Here is an 18464-nt window from a genome sequence, read left to right on the forward strand (position 1 = left end):
AAGACACAACAATAAAACTCTTCTCCAAAAGAAGAAGAAACACCACTCGTTCAGTTGCCAAACATGCTTCCGTCCGGGTTGCCCATCATGCCCGACCCTCCCATGCTATTACTGTTCATTGGGAAGCCCCCAAACCCCCCTCCGAACGCGGCATATGTGTCCATATCGTATCCCTGCATTAGGTAGCTCCAGTCCATGTCAACGACATCATTGTCGGGCGCCGGCGGGCCGTGCATCGCTGGCGTTTCTGCACTCACAGACGGCGGCGTCATCATTATATTCTGTGGCAGCTGCATGGACCCAAGCTGCGAGGTCCCGCTTACCGGCGCAACCCGTGCCGCCGGCTGCGGGATGCCGATACCCATCTCCGGCCCGGGTTGGCCGCTGCGCTGCTTCTTACCCATCTTCTCCGCCCGCTGCCGGAGCCGCGTGATCCACATGGGCTCCTGCACCGGTTTGCCGATTTGTTGCTGCCCGGCTGCATGGGCGTCCCAGGCTTTGATAAAGAGGTTGCCAAACGCGATGTGCATGGGGCTGTGCAGCGTGCTCATGAGACCGCGTCGGTCGTGGTTCTCGGCGATGGCATCCCACGCGCGCTCAACCATGGGGCCCGTTAGCCGGTGGCGTAGCTCCGTCACCAGAAACATGTACGCCGGGAACGGGAAGTGCAGGTAGGTATACCATTTGTAACCCTGCAGGCTGTCGGCGGCCTGGACGACATTGTCGTACTCGATCATCTGGATGGCCTCGAGAAAGAGCGTGTCGCGCTCGTGGTCCGCCAGCGTCGTTGCCTCGCCATTACCCATACGCACGAGAAACGAGATCACGCGCATCTTGCACAGGGCCTGCCGCGTCATAGTGAGGGTGAAGAAGTGTAGCGGGATCTTGGGGTCACACCACTTCAGGTATGTGCCCTCGATGTGCGCGAAGAACCCATCGAGTGTGTAAGATTGGTCCTGGCCAGCCATGCGGACAGTCGGAACCGGTCGCGGCGCGGCGGCAGACCCGGGGATGCCGTCCTTGTCGCCGTGTCTTTGGGGGTCACGCATGGTGTCAATGCTGATGGCCATCGCAAGCTCCGTCCGGATGAGGACAAATAGCATCTCGGTCACGCCCTGGTGCGGGGTCGGGGCGTCTTTGCCGTTGACGTGAAGGTCTGTATCGTTGATGTTCAGGGGCAGCTTGCAGTCCCCGGCAGTAGACAATGCTGTCACAGTCGAGCCCGTCATCTCTCCTATCCGGCGGTCGTAGCCTACGATCGTCCACCACAGCCGCCGCCTCTGCTCGACCTCATACGGCGACAGGCCAAACGCTGCGGCGTCCCGATGAAGGCCCATTCGCTGGCCTATTCTCACAGCGATCCCGACAAGACAGAATATCTGCCGCGGGTCAACGAACATGCGAACCCCGATCTGGTGGTTTGTTGGTCAGCCATGTCAGGGGAATTGGAAGATGGCGACTTACCAGATAGAGCATGTAGGCCTGGAGAACCATCGTGTCGCTGGTGCGCATGAAACCGGCATTGACGAGGGCTTGCTGAAGCCCAGTGTGAAAAGTGGACAGGACAGTGGGCTTGGGTTCGTTAAACATCTTTGCAACCTCTGCATCCTCTAGTGAGGTGACTGCCATAAGGTATATGGCAAACATGAGTGATTCAACGCTCTTGGGGACCTTCTCGAGGTTGGCGCTCGCCTCGATGATAAGACCCTGGACTGTAGGCACATGGGTAATTTTCAGGAGGGGGTTGACATTGTTAATGTAGATCTGCCAGAGTTGGAAGATTTGGATGGGTGGCGGGTGAAGGTGCGTGACAGAGGCATTCCGACTGCCTACAATGAACGGGAAACCATCTTGGTTGTCGTACATCTTGTCAAAGGCATGATGTATCGTTGAACCATCAACCTCGTCTTCCGAGGAATCCCTGAGCAGTTCCTCGCTGGCCCTGAACTATGATTCAAGTTAGATGCAGCCTGTGGATGAGAGCAAGGAACATGGAACATGGGGTGACAAACTTCTTTATGGAAAGGAAACCATTTGTTAAACGGTCTAGATTAGAAAGCCGTATTAGCCCATGGATAAGGGGGGGGAGGGTTCAAAGAGGTGTTGGATCTCGTACTTATCGGACTGCGATCTTCGGCTCCCTGCCACAGAAGGGGATGTGCTTCCCTCGGGGGAGGTCTTCAGTCCTTCAAAGTCGTTTGCCAGGTCGGCATCGTCGTCGATTTGATGGTCATCGTCCATGTGGATCGAGTTCCTGTCCGAAGACTTGATGTTCGCGGCGATGGGATCGAATTTGACGCCATTCTCGGCCAAAAGGTTCTCGTACTTTTTGAGTCGGTCAACGAGATCCCGCTCCTGGAGACGCTTCTTCCGCCGCCTCGGTGGTTGCGGGGGTATCACCCGACACTCTACCCGGGCCTTTACGCAGTTGGCACACGGCTTGTTCTTGTCGCAGCGCACCTTTCTTTGCTGGCACAACACACACGAGGTGCCCCTGGTAAGCTTCATGGCTGCCATGGGGTCGGGTTCGGGTGGTGGAGGAGCCCTTGGCGGGTGTGGGAGCTGGGCTTCTCCCGACATGGTATTATTATTATGTGGATGCCGTTGGCCTTTGACATGCGAAACGATGACACGCCGGGCGCCTTGCGAATGTCTTTGTCGGCTGGCTTGTTCCCGACTCGGATCCGAGGGGCGGTGTTGCAGGCGAAACGTTGACGGGATGCGGCATGAGTTTAATAAGGAGGTCCAATGAACAAGCGAGAAGGTGCGGATGCGGCCAAGAAACCCCCCAGTGTACCTCTGGTGGATGGCAGTAGTTTGTGGTCAACGACGAGCACTCGGTGGGGGATTGTGTTAGTGTCCGAGACACTATAGAGATTGAGATGAGGGCGTATAAGTCTGTCGATGTGGGCGATGAGTTGGATGCTCTGTAAACGCCCCCTAAAACAGCCAAGCAAGAAACGTGGAGATGCGGGCAGCAATGATGGATTCAGATCGCATTTCGTACAGAGAGCAACGAGTATGACAAGAACAGAGCGGATAAAACAGATACCTGTGCAGAGGTCACATACAGGGACACCCGCCCGGGGGATGAGATGAACGACACTGCCGTGGTATCTTCAGTCCGGTGCTACTGAGGCTCTTTGTTAGCCTGGGTCCGATAATGGATCGCAAGGAGACCACAGGGGCGAAATTTGAAGGGGTGAGGTGATGTCCGAGAGTGAGAGCGACTGTGAGTGAAAGAGAGGGAGGGAGGAGGGGAAGAGGTGAGATACCCGCCCGGGACCGAATGAGGTGACATTGTTGCAACTCAGCCCACGTTACCCCTGGCAGCCTTACCCGTAGCGGCGTAGATGGTGGGTCAAAGCGTGATGTGTTAGCCAGCTTTTGTAGCCTACTTGCCCGGGAACCCGACGCTAGGCCGTTAACGGCCTAGACTATCACCGGACAAAACATCGACCTCCGGTGCCTAAGTAATTGCACCATGTCCGAAAAGCACCGAGAGCGAGTTGAGCCAACTACGATCCTCCTCTGGACATCCCCATCGGCCTTGACAGGCCAGTCTTTGCATCTCGTCATGACATGAATCCTCGAGAGAGACATTTCGTGCGAGCTGTGATGGCGCCCCTCCCCTCCAATGGGCTTCGCTTTGTATCCTGCGCTCGGCACCATGTCGCAAGGAGCCGTCCACCCCGTCTCTGCCGGCTGGATGTGCTAAGTTGGCCATATATAATAATGAGAATCGCCCTATTTTGTTGCACAGTCAATGCCCTCTCCCCGTCAGCAGCCAAGCATCTGGCCCGAACGTGATCTGTAACCCGAGCTCTGACCGTGCGTTCGAGAGTCCGGATAAACCTCTAGCTCCTCGCCCGTCCATTAATCAACAAATTTCTCCCATCTGCCAAGACGATACGTTTCTGTATATGTTTTGTTTACCTTCGCAGTCTTGTCAGAGTTTCGTTTCCCACTCGTCTGCTGCTGGCGCGCCACGACCTTTGCAATGGCCGATACAGCTGCAAAGCCCACCGCGAGCGATGGCGCCTTCGAGAACCGCGAGGCCCAGACATCGAACAGCTCCACGCGGACACTGACCCCACGAAAGAGCGACGAGAGCCAGGAGAAGAACTCGAGGGATGTTTCTGCGCCGGCCGAAATTGCGAACGAGGAGCCAAAGGAAAAGCGGACGGTCCAGGCATTGGCAATATCTCCAAATGAGAGTCAGCTCGATGTTTCGAAGCAGCCAGAGATGGACGAGAAGGCAGACCTCGAGGGAGCTGCGCCAATCGGGCCGCCTGCCGAGGTGGACGAGGCCGAAGAGAACTTCAAGCCGAGGACTGTCACATTCTGGCTTGTCATCCTGTCCAATTTCGTGGCCATGTTCCTGGTCGCTCTGGACCGCACGATCATCGCAACAGCCATTCCCCGCATCACGGACGAGTTCCAGAGTCTGGGCGATATTGGCTGGTACGGGTCGGCGTACATGCTGACTACCGCGGCTTCGCAGCTGGTTTTCGGTAGAATCTACAAGTTTTACAATCTCAGAGTGCAAGTACATCGGGTTGGGAAAGGAAGGGTACTAGCTGACACCTCGGAACCAGGTCATTTCTGAGCAGCATCCTGATCTTCGAGATCGGTTCCCTCATTTGCGGTGTTGCGCCAAGCTCACCGGTACTCATTGCGGGCAGGGCCATTGCCGGCATCGGATCGGCTGGCATCTTTACAGGAGCTATGATGGTCATGATTCCCATGGTCCCGTTGCACAAGAGACCAATGTTCCAAGGTAGGACAGATATAGATACTGGGTAGGCACACGCTGACAAGGGTAGGCATATTCGGCATGGTGTTCGGCCTGGCCTCTGTAATCGGTCCCTTGGTCGGGGGTGGATTTACGGGCACTGTAACATGGAGGTATGTCAGTGTTCAGTCACTTGGTGCGGAGGGGAAACTGACTATACGCAGATGGTGTTTCTACATCAACCTACCTGTGGGCGGCGTGGCCTTCGTCTTCCTTTTCTTCATGCTTAAAGCCCCTAAGCGGCAGCCGCAGGAGCCAGCGACGTTATTCCAGCACTTCAAGCGCCTCGACCCCCTGGGCTCGTTGTTTTTTCTCCCGTCCATTGTTTCCCTCCTTTTGGCGTTGGAGTGGGGTGGGTCGGAATACGAGTGGAACGACGGCCGTATCATCGCGCTCTTCGTCATCTTTGGTGTTGGCTTCATTGCATTTGCTACAGTCCAGGTCCTCATGCCCCAAACAGCCACGGTTCCCGTCAGGATTATCAAGCAGAGGACGATGCTGGCCGGTGCATTCTTCATGCTCTTCCTGGCCGGCTCCATGATGCTGGCCGTGTACTACCTGCCCATCTGGTGTAAGTGACGCCCTCGGCTTGGTGCAGAAGGTGGATGAACTGACACATGCCACAGTCCAAGCGGTTCAGGGGGCCGATCCCGTCGATTCGGGAATCTACACCATACCGCTGGTGCTCAGCATCGTTGTGTCTTCCATCATCTCGGGCGGCATGACACAGAAGATTGGGTACTATGTGCCGTCCATGATCCTCTGCCCATCCATCATGTCCGTCGGTCTAGGCTTGATGAGCACTTTTCAGCCAGGCATCAGCTCGGGCCATTGGATCGGGTACCAGTTCCTGACCGGCTTTGGTCTGGGCTTCGGCATGCAGACCGTCGGGCTTGCAGTGCAGGCGGTGCTCCCTAAGGAAGATGTGTCAACGGGCGTCTCGATCAGCTTCTTTTCCCAGCAGCTTGGAGCGGCCGTCTTCGTTTCGGTTGGGCAGTCCATTCTCAGTAACATGCTGGTATCTGAGCTGTCGGGCATACCTGGCCTGCCAGCTCAGGCCATCGTCAACACTGGTGCCACCAAATTGCACAGCGAAGTCCCGGCTGAGTTCATCGACGTCGTTGTCCGGGCATACAACTACGCTTGCACGCGTATCTTCCTCGCCGGCATGGGGCTGTCCCTGGCGACGCTCGCCTGTGCGCTGTGCATGGAGTGGAGGAACATCAAGAAGAACAAGAAGCAGCGGCGGGCGAAGCAGCGTGCCAGTCAGCTGAGACCGGGAGATATGGGGGCCTAATGGGTTGATTGGTGGGGCATAATACATGCGACAATAGACGAGAAGTAATGTATGAACGACGATGTGTTGTCTACGGTTCTCCCGCAGTCTCAGCATCGATGCAACGGGTGCTCGAAGCCGCGCGGTAGGGATGAGTGAGGGCAGGCTAGGCTACCTACTTAGGTAACAGGTAAGATATCCGTACTGTGGTAGGCAGGGAACAACTGCTTTGGTGGAAGCCCCAAAGCCTCGCCCGCACGCTAGGGCACATTTCAACCCAGCTGGGCAAGAGCTTGTAGACCACAAAACAGTCCAGGTGCCCCATGTACCTACAATCCCTAGGTACCTTAGGTAGGTACATGCTACCTAAACAACACGCATTTCCCAAACCCAGACTAGGTAGCTGCCACTACAACAATGTTTGTTTTCAGCGCTCTATTCTTCATCGCAGTGCCCAGCTGGTTAAACAAACCTCAGCTCTCGGCGCCTCCAAGCCCGATACTCGGGGGCTGCAGCCCAGTCTTTGCCGGGGAAATCGGGGCGGCTGAAGGAGTGCGTAGGCTGAAAGAAGGCTTGACGCCATCAGCGCCGCACTTCAAGTCAGAGTTAAGTTCAAGGGCCTACTTCATTCCCCGTCTCCCTTACAAGGGCCCTCCAATCACCTCTCTATCGTCTCCAACAAGTTACAACCCTTGACCGTCCATCAATCAGCCGCTCCCTTTTGCAAAGGTGTCTGGTCTGTCCTTTGCCCTTTGTTCACACTCCCCAAACCAGCTCGGAGGATTTCGTCCGCCTCGGCACCATTATTACGCTCGAGTTTGTTTCGGACTTTATTTCAACCTCGTTTGGCCCAACGTCCGCATCCGTTGGTTTGTCTGGTCTCGTCGGCAGAGCAGTCGTCTATCAGCTCCAAGCACGCTGCCAATGCAGCTCTCCCGGGCATGTATGAGCAGGAGCAACATTGCTTCAAACGTCTCCAGAGTTGTCATGTCCAGTCGCTGCATTCCCCCCTACGATTTTGTGCCATTCCCAGTCTAGTCCTCGAGCAAGTCGAGGGTTCTGCCGCCGTCGCGAGCTACACTCTGGCTCTCAATACAGACCACCCTTTCATCTGAGCCTTTTTTTTCTGGTTCTTGCGCCAATCCTCGCGAGTGCCATCCCGCCAAAGAATCGATTCCAGGAGCTATCGTCGACTCAATGCCACCCATGTCGTGTGTCAGTGGAAATGTCATGGTCACACCGACACAGGAATTCGCTCCTGCCAAACGAAAAAGGGCGAGTAAGCCGAAAGTCCGGACTGGCTGCCTAACTTGGTGAGTTGAAACGAGTCTATCCCCGCCGTCGTCGACCAAAAAACTCACTCCTTGACAGCAAGTAAGATCTGCCCCCGTAACCTTAGAATAGGTAGAAGAATAAACGAAGGCCCCGACAATAGCTACTACTACCTGGCGGCTTGGCTAAAATGTTCATCGCAGAATTAGACGCATCAAGTGTGGCGAGGAGCGCCCTGCCTGTGTTCGATGCACTTCGACTGGACGGGTTTGCGATGGTTACGACAAGGCCATGCCGCCTCGTCTCAAAGATGGCGTCGGCGTGGCCGTCCAAGAACGCTGCCTACAGGTCTGGTCCGAGAACCAGGCCCTGCGTATGTTGCGGCCCATTGTCGCCGACATCGACGGAACACAAGCAGAGCGCCTTTACTTTCATCGCTTTCGTCGCGTAGCAGACGCCGGTCTCTGCAATCACGTCACGAACCTCACCAGTTTCTGGAGCAGGCTAGCACCGCAGCTAAGCCATTCTGATGAGGCCGTGAAGCATGCCATCGTCGCCCTCGGCTCTGCGTACCACATTTACCAGACGGCACCCCCGCCAGGCGGGGAAGGCGGGGATGGCGCACCGCCGCGGGAACTCGAGATCTTCACGATCCAGCAATACAGCACCGCCATGTCCAAGCTCTCAAGCTACGCCCACGTACCGATGAAGGACAGGATCACCGTCACACTGTTGTGCTGCGTGTCGTTCGTATGTATCGAGACGCTGCGCAACAACTGGCGGCCGGCTCTGACGCACCTCACGAACGGTTTGCGCATCATTGAGAGCCTTCCCTTGAGCATGCTCGACAAGCTACGGGATCCCCTGCTGCCCCGTGACGGGACAGGGGCTACAGAGAGCATGTCGGGGATGGATTACATTCTCAGACTGTTCGCCACCTGGGAGGTTTCCTGCGCTCTATTCGCCGAGAATTTCAAGCCCGTCATCTCCATCAAGCTATACGAGGGACGTGAACTGGACGACACGCCGCTGGACGAGTTTGAAACCATCATGCAGGCTCACCAAGCCATTGTACAGTACACACGCGACGTCTTTGCCCTGGTCTGGTTGACTCGGGAGCATCAAGGCGACGACAAATTTTGGTCTCAGCCGCTTCCTTGCCGCCAGCACGAGATATTGATGGACAAGGGCGACTATCTGACCGGTCTTTTTGAGCGGTTCATGGAACGGCCCCAGGCCCCCGCAAGCGGCACGGAAGAGTACTACTCCGTCTGTCTAGATATGCTTCATTACAAATGCGCCAGGCTGCTGTGTCAGACGCTGCACCAGAAGCCCCACCAAAGACGGCAATCACCAGACATCGTAACTCAACACGCCGAACTGGTCTCAATAGCCACTCTTCTGCACCGAGGGCTAGCCGCCAAGCAGCGGCAAACGGACACACTTCCTCGATCTTTCACTCTCGATATTGGTATCATCCCACCTCTCTACTTTATTCTGGTCGCTTGTCAGGACCCGGCGGTGCAGGAAAAGGCTCTTGGTATTCTGCGAGACTACCCACAAAGGGAAAATCTTTGGGACGGCAACGCGGTGCGCAACCTACTGGTCACTGTCGAGAATGTTAGTTACGGACCAGCGCATCCCTTGAAGGACGTCCCTCATTCTTTGGCGTTTGGAAAAGGAATACCCGCTCTCTACGAGAAACTGCAGGAACTGCATATCAGGGTTGAAGAGGATTGATTGAGATGAATAGTTTAGGTTACTAGAAAGCAAGAGGGGGGTACTCGACTGCTTGGGTCGATACACAATGGGCATGTAAATCTACCCATTTAGGTACCCAGGTACCTGCTACCTAGCTCAGTGCTCTATGCCTACCTAGGTAGGTAGTCGTAACTAGGTAAATAGTGCCGACCAGTACGTACCTTTTCTAGAGTTGGCGGGGGCAAATGCCGCGACAGCTTGCTTCGAGTTAGCTGCAGTCCCCGACTGGCTGCAACACCACCTGCACGATCTTTCATTGCGATCGCGCCGGGCACTCCAATCAACCTCTTCAACCCCCTTTCAATGATGCAAGATGGCGGCGTTTCACCACGACATACCTGCGATCGCTGAAGAAAAGACGGGGTTCGACCTCAATGTGCAGCATGGACACCAGGACCTTGTCCAAGCGGTGGCATTCAACGCCTACGGCGACCGCTGCGCTACAGGCTCTGTTGATGGAAAGATCAAGGTCTTCAACCGGCACAAAGATGGCGTCTGGCATCATTGTGATACTTGGGGCGCTCATGGAGGGGAGATTCTCGAGGTAGGAAACCCCAATCCCTCGAATCGAAGCCCGGCTGTTCTTACCTCGTGACTCAGCTTCAATGGCTGCCCCCGACCGTTTACCCGAACCTCATTGCCTCCCTCGGCATTGAAGGGCGCTTCAAGCTGTGGGCCGAAGACCCTTCAGCGGCACCGGGCCGCCGCTTCAGTGCCAGCAACCGCGCGACGACGAGCAAAGCCGCCTACGAGATGCGATCCCCCAAATACCCTTACCGTTCCTTTTCCATGAAGCACAACGAAGAGACGCGGCACACCTACCTCGCCCTACTCGCCTCCGACGGCCGTCTGGTAGTGTATGAAAACGAACAGCCCGAGAACATGTCCGAGTACACCCCCACCGACGAGTTCAGCATCTGCCCCAAACCGAGCCGCGGCGAAGAGATCAGTTTCAAGGTCCGCTTCGACCCGAACCCGGATCCATGCTACAATGCCCTAAGGGCGGGAGTGTCGAGCGACTCGTTGGGATTGGTAGTCGCTGGGATGTCGTCGGTGAAAGTCTATCGCTCCAGAGACGTCATCACGACATCATACGGCGTCGCTCAAACCCAGCGTGAGTTTTACCTCGCCATGGAAGTCGGCGTTCACCGTGGCCTCGTCCGGGATGTCGCATGGGCACCGGGAAACATCCGTGGTTACGACACCATCGCGACGGCCTGCCAGGATGGGTTCGTCCGCGTGTTCCGGATCGACACGCCGTACTCGGGCGACGGCAAGAAGTGGCATACATCGGAGCTCACAAAGCGCGAAAATCACCATGCGCAAACATCGTCTAAGACGGGGCAGTCAAACGACAAGCACCACCAGTCGGGCCTCAGCGCCAGCCTGGCCAAGTCCGACTCGCATGCAGAGCGACACTTTTCGGGACAGCCAGGCCAGGTGAAGCACATTGTGGAAGAGGTGGCGAAGCTTGACAGCCACCACACGCCCGTCTGGCGGGTGGGCTTTGACGACGACGGTCAAATCCTCGCCAGTACTGGTGACGACGGCAAGCTCGTGTGCTACCGTCAAACACCGCGCGGGACGTGGGCAAAGAGCTCGGAGCTTGCCATGGTGAAGACGAGGATGGTGACACCCTGAGCAAACACAGCGCTGCATTCTGCCACCAATAAGTTTTGATGGTCAACAAAAAAGCTATCGGTCCTAGCCGATGCAGGAGTGATAACATTTGGCGGGGCAAAACAGGCAAGAATGCATATCCACTCGACGAGGAGCATGAAGCTGCCTGCTGTCAGAAGGCTGTGTTGTCATGTCCATGGAGCCTCAGCAAAACCAATGCTTGCTGTTGTCCACCTTGCCGCTCTAGGTTGGGCCTACCATCTTCAAAAACGACGACTAGAGATGTAAGATGAACCTCATACAGAGGCAGAAGGAAAGCCGCCAGATGACGTTTGACATGTATCAAGGAAGTGATTTGATGTTAGATACCCAATTGAAAAAAACTTCACAGCCTGCGTCCGTCTCATGCAGATGATTGCCGAGCGCCCTTGATTACATACATTCTACAGACCGTATAGTTTTCCATAACCTCTCGCCGCCGCCCACCTTGATTCCGTAGTGGCCCTCCACCCCAGACATCTACTTTCTGCGCTTCTGACCGCCACCGCCAGCACCCTCATCCGGTGCCTGGCGCTTGCGGCCGTTCTTGCGCCAAAACTCCTTGCTCTCCTTCTTCTCCCTTGCCTCCTTCTTCTCCTCGGACTCGGCCACCTTCTTCCGGTACTCGGCACGCTTCTCCTCCTTCTTGGCGGCACGCTTGGCCACCTTGTCGTTCCGGATCGTCGACAGCTGCTGCAATAGATTGCGGGCCGTCTTCTCCTCCTTGGACAACACGACGGCACGCTTCTGCATGTACGTGTCCTTCTTCTGCTTGCGCGCCTGCACGATCTGCGATTTGAAGGGCAGCTCCGCGGCGAGCGCACGGGGCACGCGCAGCGGGTTGAAGTGGCGCGTCTCGCGCTCGATCTTGCGGTACTGGCTGTTCTTCTGCAGCGGCGTCTCGATACCCTCGGCCCGGCGCACCTCCCCGGTCAGCCGCATCGCCTGCCACCCGACGAGGTTCGTCACGGGGTTGTAAAAGCGGTGCGGCTTGATCGGATACCACGCGCGCAGGAACACGATGTCGCTGTACAGAATCTTGTCCTCGAATGTGGCGCGGAAATGGCCCTCGGGCTTGGACAGCGCGCGCTTGATCTGACCGCGCACGCCTGACACCGTCTTGATGGACGCGCCCTCGAACTTTGCAATCTCGAGCGACGTGTTGAACATGCCCTTGATGAAGGCCGTGTTCTTGTGGATCTTGTCCGCCGTACCCGTGAGCTTGAGCTTCTTGACGATCTCGGTCGACTCGTCGACGCTGAGGACTGTGCCTGTCGCAGCTATCCGGAAGCCGGGGTTCGCCGATGAGAAGGATTGGAAGCACACAAAACCCGTGTTGGGTGCTATGAGCGGACCGTAGATGGTACCGAAGCAGTGCATGTGCTCCGGCGTGTACTTGAGCATGCGGTTCCTCGTTCTCGAGTCCGAGATGCTGTAGATGGGGAGCGTCTGGAACCGCCGCCAGCCGAGCGAAAAGATCAACGGGTCGTTGGTCTTGAGGATTTTCTTGTGCCAGCGATGCTTCTTGATACGCACCTGCACAAAGCCGAAGCGGTCTTCGGTGGGCGACAGGCCGCCGAGGATGATAGGATTGCGCGGGTTGAACTTGGTGACGAACTCGGCCGGGACGCCCTCGAGCACAATCTTGGCGTACTTGCCGGCCCGGTAGCCCTCAACCGCGGCCCTTTGCCTCTCGTCGAGTGTCTCAAATTCGGCCTTGTTGATGTCGAGCTGCTTCTGGATGACGGCCTTTTGCGCCTCGTACCAGTCGTCTTCACCGAACTCCTGGTCGCCGCCCTCTCGCCGTGCGTTGGCCTTGTCATTCATGAAACCCTCCCTGTCCTCCTCCTCGAAGCGCAGCTTGAGCTCTTCTTTCCGCTTCGCGTTCTTTTCACGCTCCTGCTCAAAAATCTCTTCTTCGGTGGGTTCATGCTCGACGGAATCTTCGCCTCCATGTTGCTCACCGGTCTCGAGATCCTCGAAGACACCGTCGCCTTCGTCATCCTCGTCCTCGTCGTCAATACCGTCAAACTCGTCTTCATCCTCGCCATCTTCGCCATCATCGTCACGCAGTCCCGCAGTAGTGAAGCGCTTTCTCAGAGCTTCGACATTTGCCGCTTGTGACCACTTCGCTGCCAGATCTTCGTAGTCGTACTGGGGTATCGATCTGTCCTCCACCTTGTCCTCCTTGTCCTGCTTGGACTTCTGGAAAAAGTCGTCCTCTTCATCCGCTTCGATGTCCTCCTCGTCCTGGTCCTCGCCCCGCCATTTCTGCAGCGCCTCTTCCGCCGTCAGAGAGTCGTCGTACATGAACCTGGCCAGGTCTGGTGTATGGTAGGAGCGCCGCTTGCCGTGGAGCTTTTTGGCGCGTTCTGCCATGTTTTCCTTCCACTTCATAGCTGCAGCCTCCTCGTCCGAGTCGAAGTCTTCGTTGTCCGTGTCCACATCGTTTTCGTCATCGTCTTCCACCCCTGATAACGAGCCGAGGTCGGAGTCACTATCGGCGAAAGCAATATCCTCTTCGTCGGCGTCCTTTTCGGTGGCCTTCCGGAACATTTTGCCCAGCTTGCCTTCGTTGAACTCCTCCTCAACATCGGATTCACCCTCATCTTCGCCGCTGATAAAGCCCTCATCATCGACCTCGACCTCGGAGTCATCGTCGCGGTCAGCAAAACGTGCTTGTCTGTGGGTCTTTCTGCCGGTGTCATTGTCCTCGGCAATTTGTTTAACTTGTTCGCCTCCTTTGAAGAGCTGAACACCCTCTTCAGTCTGACCCAAGAGCTTTCGCTCGCCCTGGAGTCCGACGATGAGTTCCTCGCCCTCGCCCATTTCTCCCTCCTCGCCGTCCTTGTCGAAAGTGAAACCCTTTTCTCTCGTGATCCAGATGGCGTCGCCGTCAATCTTGAGACCGCTGCGGTCAGACATAGGTGCGTGTAGCTTCTTTTCCTTTTCATCCAGGCGCCGCCGCGTCGTCTTTCCGGTGACCTTGGCGATGGCTTGCTCCATGGCCGGGGTCGGGCAAGGGTCCGGGAGGACTTCTAGGTTTGCTACGGTAAAGTCCCCGAGTCCTGGGACATGGATTCTCTGTCCCTGCGAAGCGAAGTTGGTGCCGCGCAAGTATCCCGACAAGACGACGGAACGGTCGCACTTGGAATCCTCCTCAATCTTTGTTGGGTGGGTGATGTCTCTGTAGCTGTCGATGATGGCATAGGGATGCGAGTTACGCCAGATCAGGGGTCGGGGGTTCTTCATGACGGACAGGAAGCGAGAAAGGTTGTGGATCTCACGGTCAGGGTAGCGGCCATTCATGACTCCAGAAAGGAAGAAAAGATGCGCGCCCTGGTACAACTCGCTCCATAACCTTCTCTTGAGCCGTTTCTTCGCATCTTTCAAGGCCTGGGGTTTCCGGAACAGATCGAGATGCGTGAGGATACCAAAAACGTTGCCAGGCATACCGGTGGCGGCAAGTACGTTGAGAAACTCCATTGTCTCCATCTCGAAGCCGTAATTTCCATCAATCATTAGCAGAACAATATCTGCGATCTTGGCCATGTCGACCATCGCCTCGAGCTCATTGGGACACTCGACAAAGGTCAATCGCTGTTTCTTGGAGGTGACAACGGTGATGGGGCCTTGAGGGTCGGATAGAGTCTCTTTCGCGTATCGTCTGATCAACGACTTAAGCAGGGTCGTTTTGCCGACACCGGGAGGTCCGACGATAGTGACCAGCCTCGGAGGCGGCTCGTCGGGGAGTCGGTCGACTTGGGGAACATGGAAGCGTCGCTCTTTGATCTGGCCGAACGCATATGTCAGTCAAAAAACCCGAGAAGATTAGATACAGAATTCGTACGTCTGAAGATCTCGCAGCGGACCTTGCAAGCTTTCCGGGGTTGGAGAAGGCAAAGGCCTTGGGGTTTTTCTCTGAGCAACCGTTAGCATCGCAGGTTAACAGATTAAGGACAGAAGCAATGTACCTCCAGTATGCTGCTTGTTCTTTTTGTCCTTCGCCTTCCGATGAGGCTTGTGTACTTGGTCCTCCATGGCGGCGTTACGGTGCCCGAATGCGTTGGGGAGTCCTACAACACGACAATAGACGGGCTTGTGTAGTTTTTTTTCTGTCTGTCTCTGTCTCTCTGGTTCGCGACTCGGCGGGCGGCGATCGAATTGCAATCCGAAAATTTGTTGCGGGTCCTTACTTATCTAATCTAATCGTCGATAAGAGGTTCGTCTCCACCACACCCTGTACACCAAAGGTGTCACAGAGGTACCCCTCCCTCCATGGTGCCCCTCAGTGCCCCTCATACGACAGATTATCGTCGGACGACAACGAAATGAGCTGATGGAGGGAAGGAGCACACTGTTCAATGTTGGCTTTCTTGATTCGTCCTTAAAGGTTTAAAAAGTGGTGTTACCTTGACACCTGCGGTCCATTTGTCGAGCAAGAGACTTACTTCACTGACTTGATCGAATGAATGAAGCATAAACATCATGGAGGAGCCTTGAAAACGGTCGTCCTTCATGAAGACAACATGAAGAAACCAAACATTATGGCGCGAAATATGCCGAAAAGCAGTCAAAGTCAGCAGTGACGGCATGACTGATGACGAGCCCAGTCCAACAGCATGGTGGAAAGCGGGCGAGGCGCATCGATTGGCTTCTGCGGCGAGTCACAAGACATGTACAGGCTCCGCAATCATTGTGTACGAGACGGGGGGCATGCGTGAAGAAACAAGATGCACGAAACTCCAGATCTGGTTGGCAAGGCTCTTGTCTCAGCTGGGGGCGTTAGGGAGGGCGCGATGGATGCTAGAGATGCGCTCATGCGCCAAAAGACAGAATCTGACAAAGCTGCCGAGTGGGTGGAAGGACATGATAGGGAGAGGTGGAAGTGCAGCCATCTTACGCGCAATCATTGGGATGACGTACTTCGGCCTGTGGGACAGCTTTCATACTGCTGCTGCAAAGGTAGGTAGCCATGAGATTACAGACGAATGCCATACGTACCGTACCACACATTGCATGGACCTTCCCGTACCCAGCTGGACCACCCACGACCCTTTCGCGTCACTCGTAGTTCCCGGCAAGTCGCGAAGTGTTCCCACCCCATCCCGCCTGCCTGTCTGCCACTGGTCTTGTCTGCCTTGCGTGAGTGTTTGCCTCTACATACCGGGCACATGAGACCAGCCGGGTCAAGTATAAAGAGAGTCTGCCGGCCATCTTCTCCGCTACTTCTGTCCACCCTCCTACTACTACAACGACCTCACTCTTCCGCAATCACAACCAACTACAACTTCCAACACTCTTCCCAAACCAGCAACCACACAGCCACAATGCCTACCTATATTGCAAGTGCTGTCCCGTTCACCTGGAAGCTTTTTCAAAGTGGAAGTGGCCACTCGGCTAACGCCAATTCTCTAGGTCACCTGCAAGGAGGATGCCTCCGCTGAGCAAGTCCAGGCGTAAGTCGGCTTCTCCAGCCGTCAAACTTGACAGACAGCGATGACACAAATCATCAAGACTGATACGATCGCAGCGCTAAGAAGCATGCCACCGACCAGGGCGGAAAGATTGGCCATGAGTACAGCCTGATCAAGGGCTTCTCGTAAGTACACGCCCACCCCGGACTGTGCCATCATACCAGCTGACACCTTCTCAGCGTCGAGTTCCCCGAGGACCAGATCTCGACTCTCGAGAACCACGAGCACGTCAAGCACGTCGAGAAGGACCAGGAGGTAAAGACGCAATAGAGGATCACGGAACGGGCTTGCGAGCGAAGTGGCTGGGGATCTGTACTTAATCCGCTGCATGCCTAGGTTCCTTAGACTCACCAGATTCCTAATGATATGATGCTTCGATCTTACGCCAGTGCACTGTGTGCATGCAACAACCATCTTGACATGCACGGGAGAAGAATGGCCTCAACCTGCTGCCAATGTCCTCACCATTAGCGATGCAAGCCGCCTTCCGCTTGGGGTCGGCCCCCGCCGCCTATGTCTCACAACGACTCGGCGCGGGGCTACAGGGGTTGTAGAGCACCTCAGCCACCCGTGGGCCGCGGATAACCCCTCCTTCGTTCTCCCCAAGAGCACGGAGCACCACCCGCGCTAAAGATCCGAGTCAAGCGAACCCCAAAGCGTATGATCTCATCCTCACTTCGTTTACACCTGAGAAACATCCCAACGGATCCCCCCTTGCTGTGACAACCTCCATTCACAGTACCTACAATGCCGCCATGATACTAATCGCAAGACCATTGAGGCCTCTGTGGACCAAGAGAATATTCGTTCAAGCCAGCAATCCCTCACCTTCACGCCTGCTTTCATCCACTCGACGTGCCCGCGGCCAAGGCCATGGCGGCTCGTCCCAACACCTATCGCGTGTCGACGACCATGAGATCGTTCAGCTAGCCAGCAAGATACAACACCCCCTAAGCCTTGCTGACCTGGTCAAGTAAGAGGTTCGGGGCCCTCAAACATAACCATGTCTCTAACATTGCCAGGCACGGCCGCCCTCCTCTAAGCGAAAAGTCCCTCCTCTCCTCGGCCAACTTTACCCTTTCTTTGCTCCCCATCCGCCTCGCCCACCGCATCCAGGCCCTCCGCAACCTCCCTTACATTGTTGTCTCCAATCCAAACATCAGCCGCATCTATAACAACTATGTCCACTCCCTTTCGACCCTTCTCCCCTGGTGGATCAAGGGCGGCGACAGCGCCGTCCGCACCCTCGACGACGAGATCCGTTTCACCGAGGTTCTCGCCGAGCTGGTGGCTACCCACACCGACACCATACCCATCCTTGCCCGCGGTTTCCTCGAATGCCGCCGCTATATCTCCCCGCAAGAGGTCACCCGCTTTCTCGACGAGCACCTGCGCGCTCGTATCGGCACACGCCTTGTCGCCGAGCAGCACATCGCTCTTCATTATAGCTCCCAGCCACACTTCGACCCGGGTGCAAGCCCGACGCCCTGCCCCGAGCACCCTAGCTACATCGGCGTCATCGACACGGCGCTGCGTCCCGCTCACATCATCGAGTCCTGTGCCGGCTTTGTCGCGGATATCTGCGAGTTGCGGTACGGCGTGCGACCGCAGCTGTACATTGATGGCGAGCCCGATACGACTTTTGCCTTCATACCGATGCACCTTGAGTATATCGTCACCGAACTTCTGAAGAACGCCTTCAGAGCGACCGTGGAACACAGAGACAACAAGGAACCCATTGTGGTCACGATCGCACCGGAGCCACCGAGGTCGAACCATACGCTGAAGATCGAGGTGCCCAAGGAAACTAGGGGTGAGTTCAGGAGCGACGCCATAAAACCCCTCGACGACAACGTACCGGGAGTGACAATCCGGATCCGAGACCGCGGAGGCGGCATCGCTCCCGAGGTGCTGCCCAACATCTGGTCCTATTCCTTCACCACGTTTTCCGAGGACGACTTTCCAGGGTCTGATAATGGCCTAAACATGATATCCAGTGCGAGTGCAGGGGGGAGCTCGATCGCGGGGCTTGGGTATGGTCTGCCGCTCAGCCGCGCGTATGCTGAGTATTTTGGCGGTGGCATTGCCGTTCAGAGTTTGCATGGCTGGGGCACTGATGTCTACCTTCGACTTAACGGTGTTGGCAAAATACAAGAGCGTAGGACCGCGTGATACGTGCTAGGCAGGTAATCCGTTTTAAAATCAAACAGAAGCACGCACTTTG

At 56.0% G+C, this 18464-nt stretch overlaps 7 protein-coding genes across 7 annotated transcripts; 5 read left to right on the forward strand and 2 right to left on the reverse strand.

Moving 5' to 3' along the window:
* On the reverse strand, nt 1-3300 carry CDEST_08433 (uncharacterized protein). Its single transcript, XM_062924592.1, has 5 exons — nt 3072-3300; nt 2117-2898; nt 2013-2046; nt 1465-1947; nt 1-1412 (listed from the first exon to the last, which is right to left on the reverse strand). Exons 2-5 carry the CDS (start codon nt 2578-2580, stop codon nt 51-53), a joined length of 2343 nt encoding a protein of 780 aa, XP_062780643.1. The 5' UTR covers nt 2581-2898; nt 3072-3300; the 3' UTR covers nt 1-50.
* A 499-nt stretch (nt 3301-3799) lies between these two features.
* CDEST_08434 (Putative major facilitator superfamily, MFS transporter superfamily) lies at nt 3800-6520 on the forward strand. Its single transcript, XM_062924593.1, has 5 exons — nt 3800-4545; nt 4599-4780; nt 4827-4908; nt 4960-5366; nt 5422-6520. Exons 1-5 carry the CDS (start codon nt 4001-4003, stop codon nt 6090-6092), a joined length of 1887 nt encoding a protein of 628 aa, XP_062780644.1. The 5' UTR covers nt 3800-4000; the 3' UTR covers nt 6093-6520.
* A 1114-nt stretch (nt 6521-7634) lies between these two features.
* On the forward strand, nt 7635-9083 carry CDEST_08435 (Putative fungal transcription factor; the record flags this gene model as incomplete). The annotated part of the gene is made up of 1 exon (XM_062924594.1): nt 7635-9083. The coding sequence occupies one exon, from the start codon at nt 7635-7637 to the stop codon at nt 9081-9083; it is 1449 nt and encodes a 482-aa protein (XP_062780645.1).
* Nucleotides 9084-9286: 203 nt separating this feature from the next.
* CDEST_08436 (Putative WD40/YVTN repeat-like-containing domain superfamily, Sec13/Seh1 family) lies at nt 9287-10785 on the forward strand. Its single transcript, XM_062924595.1, has 2 exons — nt 9287-9648; nt 9705-10785. The coding sequence occupies exons 1-2, from the start codon at nt 9418-9420 to the stop codon at nt 10743-10745; spliced, it is 1272 nt and encodes a 423-aa protein (XP_062780646.1). The 5' UTR covers nt 9287-9417; the 3' UTR covers nt 10746-10785.
* Nucleotide 10786: 1 nt separating this feature from the next.
* On the reverse strand, nt 10787-15272 carry CDEST_08437 (Putative ribosome biogenesis protein Bms1/Tsr1). The gene is made up of 3 exons (XM_062924596.1): nt 14738-15272; nt 14614-14684; nt 10787-14555 (listed from the first exon to the last, which is right to left on the reverse strand). The coding sequence occupies exons 1-3, from the start codon at nt 14802-14804 to the stop codon at nt 11244-11246; spliced, it is 3450 nt and encodes a 1149-aa protein (XP_062780647.1). The 5' UTR covers nt 14805-15272; the 3' UTR covers nt 10787-11243.
* Nucleotides 15273-16093: 821 nt separating this feature from the next.
* CDEST_08438 (Putative peptidase S8 propeptide/proteinase inhibitor I9) lies at nt 16094-16510 on the forward strand (the record flags this gene model as incomplete). The annotated part of the gene is made up of 4 exons (XM_062924597.1): nt 16094-16108; nt 16182-16222; nt 16297-16365; nt 16420-16510. 4 exons carry the CDS (start codon nt 16094-16096, stop codon nt 16508-16510), a joined length of 216 nt encoding a protein of 71 aa, XP_062780648.1.
* A 485-nt stretch (nt 16511-16995) lies between these two features.
* On the forward strand, nt 16996-18412 carry CDEST_08439 (Putative PDK/BCKDK protein kinase; the record flags this gene model as incomplete). Its single annotated transcript, XM_062924598.1, has 2 exons — nt 16996-17213; nt 17263-18412. The coding sequence occupies 2 exons, from the start codon at nt 16996-16998 to the stop codon at nt 18410-18412; spliced, it is 1368 nt and encodes a 455-aa protein (XP_062780649.1).
* Nucleotides 18413-18464: the final 52 nt, after the last annotated feature.

Source organism: Colletotrichum destructivum, chromosome 5, assembly GCF_034447905.1.
Source record: "Colletotrichum destructivum chromosome 5, complete sequence".
Lineage (NCBI taxonomy): Eukaryota > Fungi > Ascomycota > Sordariomycetes > Glomerellales > Glomerellaceae > Colletotrichum > Colletotrichum destructivum.